The following is a 15,000-nucleotide window of genomic DNA, read 5'->3' on the forward strand; positions in this document are numbered from 1 at the left end:
TTTATTTATAGCGCCTTTCGTACATGAATGCAACTCAAAGCACTGTGTGTGTGTGTGTGTGTGTGTGTGTCTGTCTGTCTGTCTGTGTGCGTGCGTGCGTGTGTGTCTGTGTGTGTGTGTGTGTTTGTGTGTCTGTCTGTCTGTCTCTGTCTGTCTGTCTGAGTGTGTGCGTGCGTGCGTGTGTGTCTGTGTGTGTGTCTGTCTGTGTCTGTGTCTGTGTCTGTGTGTGTGTGTGTGCGTGTGCGTGTCTGTCTGTCTGTCTGTGTGTGTGTGTCTGTGTGTGTCTGTGAGTGTCTGTGTCTGTGTCTGTATCTGTGTGTGTCTGTGTCTGTGTCTGTATCTGTGCGTGTCTGTGTCTGTGTGTGTAAGTGTCTGTGTGTGTCTGTGCGTGTCTGTGTCTGTGTGTGTGTGTGTGTGTGTGTGCGTGTCTGTCTGTGTGTGTGTGTGTCTGTGTGTGTGTGTGTGTGTGTGTGTGTGTGTGTCTGTGTGTGTCTGTGTCTGTGTGTGTCTGTGTCTGTGTTTGTATCTGTGTGTGTCTGTGTCTGTGAGTGTGTGTGTGTGTGCGTGTGTCTGTCTGTGTGTGTGTGTGTGTCTGTGTGTGTGTGTCTGTGTGTGTGTCTGTCTGTGTGTGTGTGTGTGTGTGTCTGTCTGTGTGTGTGTGTGTGTGTGTGTGTGTGTGTGTGTGTGTGTGTGTCTGTGTGTGTGTGTGTGTGTGTGTGTGTTTTGTTGTAAACACAGGCTGAATGTGACATAAGCTTGTTGCAGCCACCACCAGTAAAGACTATCAGACACCCAACACATCTATAAATAGACCCTGGACACCCAGCAGAGTTCATGTGTGTGTGTGTGTGTGTGTGTGTGTGTGTGTGTGTGTGTGTGTGTGTGTGTGTGTGTGTGTGTGTGGGTGTGGGGGGGGGTGTCTAAATGGGGCATTGCTTTTGATAAACTTGGCAGAGCTGGGCGTGACAGAGGGGACATCTTTCTACCTTAGTGTATTTGTATGTGAGAGGGGGGAGAGAGGAGGGGGGGAGAGAGGAGGGGAGAGGGAGAAAGGGGGGAGAGAGGAGGGGGGGAGAGAGGAGGGGGGAAGAGGGAGAGACAGAGGGAGAGAGAGAGAGGGAGAGTGAGAGAGAGGGAGAGACAGAGAGGGAGAGACAGAGGGAGAGAGAGAGGGAGAGACAGAGGGAGAGACAGAGAGGGAGAGACAGAGAGGGAGAGACAGAGGGAGAGACAGAGAGGGAGAGACAGAGGGAGAGACAGAGAGGGAGAGACAGAAGGAGAGACAGAGAGGGAGAGACAGAAGTAGAGACAGAGAAGGAGAGACAGAGAGGGAGAGACAGAGAGAGAGAGAGACAGAGAGGGAGAGACAGAGAGACAGAGAGAGAGACATAGAGGGAGAGAGAGAGAGACCGAGGGAGAGAGAGAGAGGGAGAGAGAGGTAGAGAAAGAGGGAGAGAGAGAGACAGAGAGGGAGAGACAGAGAGGGAGAGAGGTGGTCTTCTGTGGATGACTTGGTAGAGCACGGCGCTAACAATGCATAGGTTGTGGGTTCGATTCCTGCTGGGACCATATAATATATATATGTGGGGAGCATGGCGCGTTCTGGCCTGCAGAGGGAGCCAGACTGCCGTTGGAGGGGGAATAATGGGCTGATTACGGACAGGTGTCAGTGATCAGACTCGTTGTCCCACTGGTCTATTTAACCTGTCGAAAGGGGGTGAGGTGCGGGGAGCCGGGCAGACGAAGCGGGTCCCGAAAGGGAGAGCAGCGGGGCGAGAGCGAGGGCTCTGCCGGGAGCGAACGAGTCCCGAGAGGGGGTGAGCAACGGGAGCGGGGCCCGAAAGGGAGAGCAGCGGGAACGGGTCCCGAAAGGGAGAGCAGCGGGAGCGGGTCCCGAAAGGGAGAGGCAGCGGGAATGAGATCCCGAACGGGGATGCAGCGGGCGTGACGGCAGTGACGGCCGCACGCGGGACTTATCATCTATTCTTTATTAGTTTGAACAACGGGCTCAGAACGTCAGTGACGTTGCTGAGCCGTGCTGTAGTGAATAAAAACCTTTTCTGCAACTGTTCCTCTGTGTCGACATCCCTCTGTGCCTAGAGACTCTTACAATATAACATATTGAAATGTATACACTTGTTGCAATGTAAGTCGGCGTCAGCTAAATGGCATATATATGAGGAGAGGGAGAGAGGGAGAGATAGAGATAGAGAGAGAGAGGGAGAGAGAGAGAGGGGGGTGGGTAAAGAAAGAAAATGAAAGGAGGAAGGAATGACAAAGTTGTCAATTAGCATGAGTCTGTAGGTGTGTGTGTGTGTGTGTGTGTGTGTGTGAGAGCCTGTAGTGAGGGGGGCAGACAGGTAATACTTATTCATACCCACACGTGTGCACGCACACACACACACACACACACACACATCCCCAAAGACAAAGCAGTGATTAATCTGTTTCAGAGGAGTCTCCACTTGGTCATTGTTATTTTTAGGGTCTCTGGATAGAGAAGAACACACACACACACACACACACACACACACACAAATTCTATACCCTCATACATATTGTCTGACACACTATACCTCTTGTGCTCTTTCTCTGTCACACACACACACCCACACACACACACACACACACACACACACACACAGACACACACACACACACGGATAGATACAGGGGCAGACTAGTGCTAGTCTCCCATTGGTCAGTACTAATTGTGCCCATTAGCTCCTAGCCTATCACCACATGCCTCCACCCCCTACCTCCCCTCTGCCTCCCCCCCTACCTCCCCTCTGCCTCCCCCCCTACCTCCCCCCTGCCTCCCCCCTGCCTCCACCCCCCACCGGACCCCTGCCTGGGGCATCGCATGAAGAACAGAACCATCTCCTCTTCCACCTGCAGGCAGGGTCAAAGGTCATCCACGCTCCTCCCTGCGTTTGACCCCGGGTGCCTCAGCAGGGAGGGTGGCCCACTCCTGGCATACCGATGAGATGATCAGACCAGACCTGATTAGATTCATCTGTGTTGCAGAGTTACAAATACCAGGCGACAAAATGTGACACGGTCCGGTGAAAAGGTCCACATGCATGTCTGTAATTCTCTAGTCACGTTTTTTCCGGGGGGGTTTTCACAGGTGAGGGCAACACACATTAGCATTAGAGGCAGCCCAACACAGGCCAGCCTTAGAGGCGTCTCTCCCCAGCTGTACAGATGCAGTGTGACAGGCTGCCACCTGGTCAGGGGAACAGCCTGGAGGCACCTGGAGGAACCTGGAGCTACAGGGAGGAGGTGGGGGGGGAGGGGGGGGGGGGTGTTAACACCAGGGACAGGTGTGATGGTGATGGTGGCTGGCGGAGAGGGGGGGGGGGGGTGCACTGGGAAGGAGGACTAGCGTTCCTACAACGTCAGTAGGTCGTCTGTTAACAACCTTCCTACAACATCAGTAGGTCGTCTGTTAACAACCTTCCTACAACGCGCTCAGACAGGACAGAGAAATGAGGCTACCAGAGACTAGAAACCTCCATTTGTTATTACTCAGAGTAATACAGATTTACTGTTTTCATTTCCTGTGGTGAAGACAAGCTCTTACGACTCCTTAACAGTGTCCTTGTTGCGCGTGTGTGTGTGTCTGTGTGTGTGTGTGTGTGTGTGTGTGTGTGTGTGTGTGTCTGAAGACAGGGGAAATGAGAGACAGAAAGCAGGAATAAAAAGGTCCAATTCTCACAAAAGAAATATGGAAAGCGTATAACACACATACACACACACACACACACACGCGTATAACACGCCTCCGTTCTCTCCACGACAGACAATCCTTATCTGACCTTCTCTCCATTTAGCTGACGGACAAAGACTGTTCTTCTTCTTTAAAGGCAAGAGAAAGAGAAGAGAGAGAGAGGAGAGAGAGAGAGGAGAGAGAGGAGAGAGAGAGAGGAGAGAGAGAAGAGAAAAGGTGAATAATGTCAAACACGTCTCTTTTCTGTGTCTCGTGTCAAGACTCACATTGACACAAGACACACACACACACACGCACACGCACACATACGCACGCACACACACACACACACAGCCATATCGCTCCAAGCTGTCCCGTGAATAACAACGTTTGGTTTCTTATTAACAGAGTGGTTTATGGGAGTCTGGCCGTAAAGACAGACGTCAACTTCATTAAACTCACCAGCCCACAACATCGTGACGAGACTACAGCACCCAGAGACCACCAGGGCCCAGTCTAACACACCACCAACACACCACCAACACACCACTAACACACCACTAACACACTACTAACACACCACTAACACATCACTAACACACTACTAACACACCACCAACACACCACTAACACACCACTAACACACTGTCTACAGGCAGGACAGGGCCCAGTCTAACACACCAAACAGAAATTGCTGTGTGTGTGTATTAATGTGTGTGTGAATGGGTGAATGTGTGTGTGTGAATGGGTGTGTGCATGTGTGTGTGAATGGGTGTGTGAATGTGTGTGTGAATGGGTGAACGAGAGGCCGTTGCAAAGCGCTTTAGAATAAGGGGCTGTATAAGTCTGTTTACCATTTTTTATCATTTGCATAAAACCCTGGCATCAACATCCTCAGAGGTGACGTGTTGATGAAGGCGTCTTTGGTTCTGGTTTTGCTGCCACTCGAAGTTGAAACACTCCTTATCCAACCCACACACACACACACACCCACACACACACCCACACACCCACACACACACACAGAGACACACACACACCTTCCTTTAGAATATGAAAGCATTTTCAAGGGGCAGGCGAGGCGAGGTGTGTGTGTGTGTGTGTGTGTGTGTGTGTGTGTGTGTGTGTGTGTGTGTGTGTGTGTCTGTGTGCGTGTGTGTGTGTGTGTGTGTGTGTGTGTGTGTGTTAAGGGTAGTGTTGCCTGGTCTGGATAGTGAGTTGGCCTGGTGAGGTCAGGTCAAGGTCATGAGTTCAAATCTCGCCTGGGAACAACCCCCCCACTGGTGGGCCCTTGAGCAAGGCACTTAGCCCTGGGGTGAGGCTGAGGGCTTAGAGGGGGGGGGGCAGATTGACTTCAGTGTATGACTCTGTGGGATTCCTCTCAGGTAATCATTGTGTGTGTGTGTGTGTGTGTGTGTGTGTGTGTTTGTGTGTGTCTAACACAAGGAGACTGAGTCACAGCAGTCATCAACGGCGAGCAGAGGAGGAGGAGGAGGGGGAGGAGGGGGGGAGGGGAGGGAGGGATAGAGCGGGGGAGAGAGCGGAGGAGGCCACTCAAGGAACCACTCAAAGAACCTTCCACATGCATAAGAAAACAACCTCGTCCACTGTCACCACGACAACCGACACCTTGGAGGACAATCGTCCATCGTTCACACTCTCGCCGTCCTAAACTACCCGTCACCGCCGCTGCCGTGGAAACTCTCGGAAAAACTCTCAGAATCTCCATAATCTGCTCTCGGTTCCGCTCGACGAAATTGATTTTGCAAACTCAAGATATTCAACAGTTCACTGCAGCGAGGTCATAAGGCGGTTAGCCCAGACAGGAGCAAACGCTCCCAGAGTCAAGGCACGTCCTGCAGGATGGATGGAGGCGTCTCACACACACGCAGGCGGTGTCGTCGCTCGGCCCGGGGGGGGGGGGGGGGGGGTCCGGGGCTAATAGCCCCCGAATGTTTTATGAACAGTTAATAGGGGAGGCTGTGGCGCAGGAGGTAGACGGGGCGTCTAATGATCTCCAAGGTCGGCAGATCGGCGGTTCGAACCCCCGGCTGGCCACGTGTCGAGGTGTCCTTGGGCAAGGGCACTGAACCACCAAATTGCTCCCAGTGAGGTAGCTTGCCTACCTCGCCACTGGTGTGTGAATGTGTGTGTGAATGGGTGAATGAGAGGCCGTTGTAAAGAGCTTTGGAATAAGGCGCTATATAAGTCAGTCCATTTACCATTTACCAATAAGAAAATGTAAAAAGTAAAAAAAAGAATTCGCCTTCAAGCGCATTGTCGTCAATTTAGCGCAAGTCTACAAAATTGCAGAAAATTTGCTTGAAGGCGAATTCTTTTTAGTTTTTTAAACTTTTTACATTTTCTTATTGGTAAATGGAAATGCACTGACTAATATAGCGCCTTATTCCAAAGCTCTTTACAACGGCTTGCCAGGCGATACTTTCCCCGCTGCTTGGCCAAGGAGAACATGGCATGTGACGTCGACGAGGTCCTGTGGCCAGACAGAAACGAAAGGCAGGATGCAGACTCATTTAGTTTTTCTATACAGAATCTTCTTTTTTCTATTGTTTGTTCTATAGGAAGAACATTTTACACAATCAACTGTGTTTGCTGAGATGTGTACAGTATTTCAGAATAAAAAACCTTCTATTCTTGTATTTGTTTGTTTTATATTTTAGTTTGTAAACGTAACAGTTCACAACAGGCTACTGTACGTATGTAGTGTAACACTGAAAATGCAAAAGCTGATAATCTTATTATAGTACTGTTTTCCGCTGATCATGATGTTTTCCATTGAGCACATCAGTGTTAACGGTACCAGGACAGTTAACGACAGCCCCCCCTCCCTCTCTCACCCCCTCCCTCCCTCCCTCCCTCCACCTCTCCCTCCCTTCCTCCCTACTCTCTCTCCTTCCCTTTCTCCATCCCTCTATCCCTTTCTCCCTCCATCCCTCCCTTCCTCCCTCCACTTCTCCCTCCCTCCTCTCCCTCCCTACTCTCTCTCCCTCCCTCTCTCCATCCCTCTATCCCTTTCTCCCTCCATCCCTCCCTCCCTGCCTCCCTCCCTCCCTCCATCCATCCTCTCCCTCCCTCCCTCTCATTCCCTCCACCTCTCCCTCTCTCCATCCTCTCTCCCTCCCTCCATTCCTCCCTCCATCCCTGGAGTCAGTAAATTGGTTCTTAGAAGTGTCTATTCATTTGATGGTGTGTTTCATTTTGAGAAGACATGACATTATTTTTAATGCAGTGTTTGCTTTTGCAAGAGGTTTGTGGAGTTTAGGGTTTTGTGTTTTTAGAGTTTTGAGAAAATGAGCCATGCTTTCAGAAAACGTGTGGAAGCGACTGAGAAAATCTGTAACTTGATTACTGTTGACTTGGTCTCCCTGTCATGTGTAGTGTGTAGTGTGTCATGTGTAGCGTGTCAGAGTGTCATGTGTAGTGTGTCAGGATGTCATGTGTAGTGTGTCAGAGTGTCATGTGTAGTGTGTCAGGATGTCATGTGTAGTGTGTCAGAGTGTCATGTGTAGTGTGTCAGAGTGTCATGTGTAGTGTGTCATGTGTAGTGTGTCAGAGTGTCATGTGTAGTGTGTCATGTGTAGTGTGTCAGAGTGTCATGTGTAGTGTGTCAGGGTGTCATGTGTAGTGTGTCATGGTGTCATGTGTAGTGTGTCATGGTGTCATGTGTAGTGTGTCATGTGTAGTGTGTCAGGGTGTCATGTGTAGTGTGTCAGGGTGTCATGAGTAGTGTGTCAGAGTGTCATGTGTAGTGTGTCAGGGTGTCATGTGTAGTGTGTCAGAGTGTCATGTGTAGTGTGTCATGGTGTCATGTGTAGTGTGTCAGAGTGTCATGTGTAGTGTGTCAGAGTGTCATGTGTAGTGTGTCAGGGTGTCATGTGTAGTGTGTCAGGGTGTCATGTGTAGTGTGTCAGAGTGTCATGTGTAGTGTGTCATGTGTAGTGTGTCATGTGTAGTGTGTCAGAGTGTCATGTGTAGTGTGTCAGAGTGTCATGTGTAGTGTGTCAGAGTGTCATGTGTAGTATGTCAGAGTGTCATGTGTAGTGTGTCAGAGTGTCATGTGTAGTGTGTCAGGGTGTCATGTGTAGTGTGTCAGAGTGTCATGTGTAGGGTGTCATGTGTAGTGTGTCAGAGTGTCATGTGTAGGGTGTCATGTGTAGTATGTCAGAGTGTCATGTGTAGTGTGTCATGTGTCAGTGTGTCATGTGTAGTATGTCAGAGTGTCATGTGTAGTGTGTCAGAGTGTCATGTGTAGTGTGTCAGTGTGTCATGTGTAGTGTGTCAGAGTGTCATGTGTAGGGTGTCATGTGTAGTGTGTCAGTGTGTCATGTGTATTGTGTCAGGGTGTCATGTGTAGTGTGTCAGTGTGTCATGTGTAGTGTGTCAGTGTGTCATGTGTAGTGTGTCAGGGTGTCATGTGTAGTATGTCAGAGTGTCATGTGTAGTGTGTCATGTGTAGTGTGTCAGGGTGTCATGTGTAGTGTGTCAGAGTGTCATGTGTAGTGTGTCAGGGTGTCATGTGTAGTGTGTCATGTGTAGTGTGTCATGTGTAGTGTGTCAGGGTGTCATGTGTAGTGTGTCAGAGTGTCATGTGTAGTGTGTCATGTGTAGTGTGTCATGTGTAGTGTGTCAGAGTGTCATGTGTAGTGTGTCAGGGTGTCATGTGTAGTGTGTCAGAGTGTCATGTGTAGTGTGTCAGAGTGTCATGTGTAGTGTGTCAGGGTGTCATGTGTAGTGTGTCAGAGTGTCATGTGTAGTGTGTCAGAGTGTCATGTGTAGTGTGTCAGAGTGTCATGTGTAGTGTGTCAGGGTGTCATGTGTAGTGTGTCAGAGTGTCATGTGTAGTGTGTCAGAGTGTCATGTGTAGTGTGTCAGAGTGTCATGTGTAGTGTGTCAGAGTGTCATGTGTAGTGTGTCAGAGTGCGTGTAGTGTGTCAGGGTGTCATGTGTAGTGTGTCAGGGTGTCATGTGTAGTGTGTCAGGGTGTCACCCATCCAATGGCATCCTGCCTTTTCATCGGATCATCATCTTGTGATGATGGTGAAAAGCTGAAAAGATCCTTCTGCTTGTTTACAAAGCTCTCACTGGCACAGCAGCACCAGAATATTTGAAAGACCTTCTGCTAGCATATCAGCCCAATAGAGCTCTCAGGTCTTCTGACGCTGGTTTTCTCTGTGTACCACATATACAAAAGAAGAGATTTGGCCAGTTCACATTAGGAATACAGTACATGTTCAAGTCAAGACTAAAAACCCATCTTTTTAATATTGCCTTTAAAAAGGTTATTATTATTATTATCATATTTCTAATGTCTCTAAGGTTTTTAGACCCAGTAAATTAGGGCATAAAGCTTAAGAGGTTAAGTTTACACTACGAAGCTATTTCATGCATTCCTCTCATATTGTACAGTGGATACCGGTCAACATCCATCTCTATTATGGTTAGATTCCACCACCTGGTGGACACAATGAGTAATGACACCCGAAATACTACATTGTTTCCCACAGTTGAATTTTATTCATGACATTTGGCATGTAATAGTTATAGTAACAATAATCATCATCCTCATCCTCTTCGTCATGAACTAAAAACTAAAATCAACTTAAAACCCGGCGTGATAAAATCTCCTGATGTGTTTTGCGGACGTGAACTGCCGAAGGGAGTCATGGTCATCATGATCAAAGTCATCTTTAGCCTGGTACACACAAAGACTTTCTACATCTCAACACTAGAACAGCCGTGCCTGCTTCCTACACAGAAATTAGCCTAAATTAGCCTGCTTCCTACACAGAAAAACGGCAAAATAGCTTTATATTAGCTTATCCTGATGTGATTTTGAAAATGTAAGGATACTGGGTGGTAGAACGCACATAGTAAAAGTCATGAAAGGAGGGTCCTGAAATTTGATTGAGTGCAAAGATATAACACTTTTCTGTACTCACATGGCTAGAACTCATGGCTGTTCTAGTGTTAACAGATTTTTTATCTGAGAGAGACCACACACATGAAGATGAAAAATCATGTATTGAACAGATCGTATTGTGTGTGGTACGCTCCGATATACGACCACGTACATAAAGATCTGTCCTACGACAGTCTGGAGTCTCGTCCCTCAAGCCAGAAATCTTGCCATGTGCGACAGGGCAAATGAAGTGCTGAAGAACAAAAATAACAAGACGCGTCAGTCATCTCGCTTCTTGATTGGCTTACATTCCATTCCACGTCACAATCGGACTCGCGAGTTGTCAGTTTCGCCCACACACAAGAGGACTTTTGACCGTAAATATTAAACACGTTTAATATTTACGATCGTCGGGCCCCGACCATTTTCCGAGCAGATTGTCGGGAGAAATGGACTCTTAACACACCTCACACCACAGGATAATCTTGTAGGATAATCTCTTAGAGCCATCCGATAATCGGGCGTTTGTTGTCCTTGGTTGGAAGGATTATCTTTATGTGTGTACCAGGCTTTAACTAACAGCCATGTCAGAGTGATTATACCACAGGAATACAGACAGAGACAGACAGAGCCACGGGTAGAGGATAGGCAAATACACAAACTATATCAAACTGTAACCATGGCTTTTATATACATAGAAAAAAGTGTGCAACAATTGCATAAACATAATGTTCTGATGACAAGGGGGGGTGGGGTGGGGGGGTGATATAGTTGTCTGACAGCGAAAGGAAGTGCAGGATTTCTGTTTGTTTCCAGCAGTGAGAATATAATACAGTGTACTGGTGGGGAAGAGAATGCATACAATCTAACCCTAACCCTATATTTATATGTCTGACTGTCTCTCTCTCTCTCGCTCTCTCTCTCTCTCTGTCTCTGTGTGTGTGTGTCTTTCTCTGTCTCTCTTTCTCTCTCTGTCTCACTCCATCTCCATCTCTCTCTCTATCTGTCTCTCTCTCTGGTCACACACACACACCCATGCACGCACACACACACACACACACACACACACACACACACACACTCACACACACACACACACACACACACACACACACACACACACACACACACACACACACACACACACACACACACACACACACACATACATACATACAACATATCCCCTTGTAATGAAAACTGTCTTTGTCTATGGAGAACAGCCCAGGACTGACAGGTGAAGTCCTACCTGACTTCTTCAGAGTAGATAACTCTGACTTGTCAGTGAACACCAACACAGACAGACAGACAGACAGACAGACAGACAGTATCTGGAGCTGAAAGACCTTCGTTAGCTGAAGTACCTTTGTTAGCTGAAGTACCTTAACGACCTTCGTTAGCTGAACAACCTTAATGACCTTTGTTAGATGAAGTACCTTAACGACCTTCGTTAGCTGAACGACCTTCATTAGCTGAAGTACCTTAACGACCTTTGTTAGATGAATGACCTTAACGACCTTCGTTAGCTAAACGACCATAACAACCTTCGTTAGCTCAACGACCTTAACAATCTTCGTTAGCTGAAGTACCTTATAACGACCTTCGTTAGCTGAAGTACCTTAACGACCTTTGTTAGCTGAACAACCTTCATTAGCTAAACAATCTTTGTTAGCTGAAGTACCTTAACGACCTTCGTTAGTTGAAGTACCTTAACGACTTAGCTGAAGTACCTTAACGACCTTCGTTAGCTGAACGACCTTCATTAGCTCAACGACCTTAACGACCTTCGTTAGCTGAACAACCTTCCCCCCACTGACCTAATAACCACCGCTGGTCGACAAAGTTAAACCACAACAACACAATTCATATCAAGGGGATTGCTGTCGCCTTATCGAACACACTAAGCAGTTTTACTTTACATACATTCTCTCATTCGGAAACAGGAGATAGGCTCCTGCCCTAAGGGCCGTTAGGCTCGAGAACTATCGGTTCTCAAGACTACTTACTTACATTCACTCATTCATTGGCATACACACACGATCACTGAATCCCAAATCAATGTCTAGCCCTTAACCCCTAGACACGTGTTTAGATCTGAAAGGATTGGGGAAAGGTATAAGCAAGATGGCGGCAGCCCTGCCTCGAGCTTTGACATGCTTAGAGAAAGCGCCGCCATCTTGTTTACACCTATCCAATCCGATCCAGATCTGCAGAAGAAGAGCCAATGGGAGTGGATGGTGAATGTAGAGGAAAGAGGTCGATTTGGAATTAGAATGGTAATTAGAGGGTTGCGTGCACACACACACACACACACACACACACACACACACACACCAGCATGCACACACTCACTCACACCTGCATACACACACACACACACACTCACACACACCTGCATGCACACACTCACTCACACCTGCATACACACGCACACGCACACACACAGCCAACCATCCTCTCCACTCCACTTGGAAGCCATTGTCAAGTTGTCGGTGCGCCTCTCAAATCCTTCCCCCGGTCTCTTCCTCTCACTTGATGGCCTGCCAGATGATGATGGCCAGTATGGTGAGGACCAGAGACAGCACGATCGCCAGGATGCACATCCTCTTCCGAGACTTTCTCTACAAGGGGAGACACACACACACAGAGTCACTGTTAGACATAACAAACACCTTTACCTCAGATTTACTGTAACAACACCATTACCCACAACACACCTGAGACTAACAAACACCTTTATGTTAGACTAAGAACACCTTCAGTTTTAGCTTGAATGTCGTGTGTTGCTCAATATAACACATTTATATATATTCATAAATATGTATATATAGAGAGACTCACCGAACACTTTACTAATACTGGTTAGGGCCTCCCTTTATTAGGAACACTATACTAATACTGGGTAGGGCCTCCCTTTATTAGGAACACTATACTAATACTGGGTAGGGCCTCCCTTTATTAGGAACACTATACTAATACTGGGTAGGGCCTCCCTTTATTAGGAACACTATACTAATACTGGGTAGGGCCTCCCCAGCCTCAATTCTTCATGGCATTAATTCCACAAGATGGGAACATTCCTTTGAGATTCTGGTCCATGATAACATGATTGCATCACACAACTTTTTTTCAGGTGCACTTCAAGCTGTGAATCTCCTGTTCTACCACATCCCAAAGGGATTATATCTATTGGACACAGATCTGGTGACACAGATCAGGTGACTGGGAAGGCCACTGAAGAACACTGAACTCATTGTCACGTTCATGAAACCGGTTTGAGACGACTTTTGCTTTGTGACATGGTGCATTATTATGCTGGAAGTAGCCATTAGAAGATGGGTACATTGTGGCCATGAAGGGATGCACATGGTCAGCAACAATACTCAAATATTCTGTGGCATTAAAGCGATGATAGATTGCTATTAACAAGCCCAAAGTGTGCCAAGAAAATATTCCCCACACCACTACACCAGCTTGGACTGTACAGGTGTTCCTAATAAAGTGTTGGGTGATTGTACTGCAAGTTAACACAAATATCTAATCAGCCAATCATGTGGCAGCAACTCAATGCATTTAGGCAAGTAGACATGGTCAAGACGATCTGCTGAACTTCAACCCAAGCATCAGAATGGGAAAGAAAGGGGATTTAAGTGACTTTGAACGTGGCATGGGTGTTGGTACTGGGATTTTCCCGCACGACCATCAGAGAATGGTCAGAAAAAGAGAAAATATCCAGTGAGCGGCAGTTCTTTGGGCGAAAATGGTGGTGGTGGTGTAATGGTGTGGGGGATATCTTCTTAGCATAAATCTTCAGCAACTGCGTGATATTATAATGTCAAAATGGACCAAAATCTCTGAGGAATGTTTCCAGCACCTTGTTGAATCTATGCCACGAGGAATTAAGGCAGTTCTGAAGGCAAAAGAGAGGGTCCAACCCGGTACTAGCAAGCAAGGTGTACCTAATAAAGTGTCCGGTGAGTGTATAGTTGTGCTGTGACGGTTACCTGATAGTAGGCGGCTCTCTGCAGTTGTCCCGCCCCTCTGTCTACGTGTACCTCAGCACTCTCCACATTGGCCTCGATGCTGTCTGTCAATCAAAGAACACACACGGCTGATTGGTGGGATCACAGGGGGGGGGGGGGGCAGGGCTTGATTACAGTATCTGATTTAGATCACTCAGTCATGTTCTAGAACACTCGGTCATGTTCTAGAACACTCAGTCAGATTAGACCACTCAGTGATGTTCTAGAACACTTGGTCATGTTCTAGACCACTCAGTCATGTTCTAGAACACTCAGTCATGTTCTGAAGTAGCATCTTATCAAGCCAGAGAAGGGAGGTAGTCTTCGGTGAGAGCAGAGATGGAGAGATTGAAAGATGGAGAGAAGGAGGAGAGAGGGGAGGTAGCTAAGCCTACTGGTCAGGGTCTTTGCGGAGAGAAATGGAGAGAGGGAGGAGAGAGGGGAAGATATAGATCAAGGTCTTTGGTGAGAGCAGAGATGGAGAGATTGAGAGAGGGAGGAGATTGAGAGATGGAGAGAGGGAGGAGAGAGGGAATATAATGGTCAAGGACTTTGGTGAGTCCTTTCTTCTTTTGCACATTTTTCAGCGCAGCTCGCGGACAGTGTTCGAGCAGGTTCGGGGGATGGCCCCATAGTGCCCTCACCTCCTCCCCCTTCTCCTCCCCTACTCACCGATCATCTCTCCCTGGTCGTGGATCATCACAGCCAAGTCTTTGAAGATCTGGTTCACATCCATGATGTCAGACTGGGGAGGGAGGGAGACACAACAGCTCTGAGTCAGACAGACTTATCATATATAAGACAGCTTCATAGACAGACCTATCATATATAAGACAGACTTCATAGACAGCAGTGGGTCTTATAGACAGACTTCATAGACAGCTCTGGGTCAGACAGTCTTATGATAGAGAAAGATTTCAGCTGTCTGATGTTTGTCTCTCTCTCCCTGATCTCCTCCAGGTGTGTGTGAGTGTGTGTGTGTGTGTGTGTGTGTGTGTGTGTGAGTGTGTGTGTGTGTGTGTGTGTGTGTGTGTGTGTGTGTGTGTGTGTAAGTGTGAGTATGTGTGTGTGTGTGTGTGTGTGTCTGTGTGTGTGTGTGTGTGTGTGTGTGTGTGTGTGTACCTCCAGCTGTCTGATGTTGGTCTCTTTCTCCCTGATCTCCTCCAGGTGTGTGTGAGTGTGTGTGTGTGTGAGTGTGTGAGTGTGTGTGTGTGTGTGTGTGTATGTGTGTGTATGTGTGTGTGTGTGTGTGTACCTCCAGCTGTCTGATGTTGGTCTCTCTCTCCCTGATGTCCTCCAGGTCCTCCTCTGTGACGGCCGGCTCCTCCACCTGCGTCTGGCCCAGG

At 47.8% G+C, this 15,000-nt stretch overlaps 1 protein-coding gene across 1 annotated transcript in view; it reads right to left on the reverse strand.

The window, feature by feature from the left end:
* Nucleotides 1–12,160: 12,160 nt before the first annotated feature.
* stx12l (syntaxin 12, like) overlaps nucleotides 12,161–15,000 on the reverse strand; it is a gene marked incomplete at both ends in the record, with an annotated part of 8,765 nt that continues 5,925 nt past the window's right edge. The window contains 4 exons of the mRNA XM_080541294.1: nucleotides 12,161–12,253; nucleotides 13,637–13,719; nucleotides 14,327–14,399; nucleotides 14,910–15,000. The exon at nucleotides 14,910–15,000 is cut by the window's right edge and continues 15 nt beyond it. Of these exons, the coding sequence (XP_080397420.1) occupies nucleotides 12,161–12,253; nucleotides 13,637–13,719; nucleotides 14,327–14,399; nucleotides 14,910–15,000 (340 nt within the window). The remainder of the gene's footprint in view (nucleotides 12,254–13,636; nucleotides 13,720–14,326; nucleotides 14,400–14,909) is intronic.

Source organism: Nansenia antarctica (genome assembly GCF_963989245.1).
Source record: "Nansenia antarctica genome assembly, chromosome: 10".
Taxonomy (NCBI): domain Eukaryota; kingdom Metazoa; phylum Chordata; class Actinopteri; order Argentiniformes; family Microstomatidae; genus Nansenia; species Nansenia antarctica.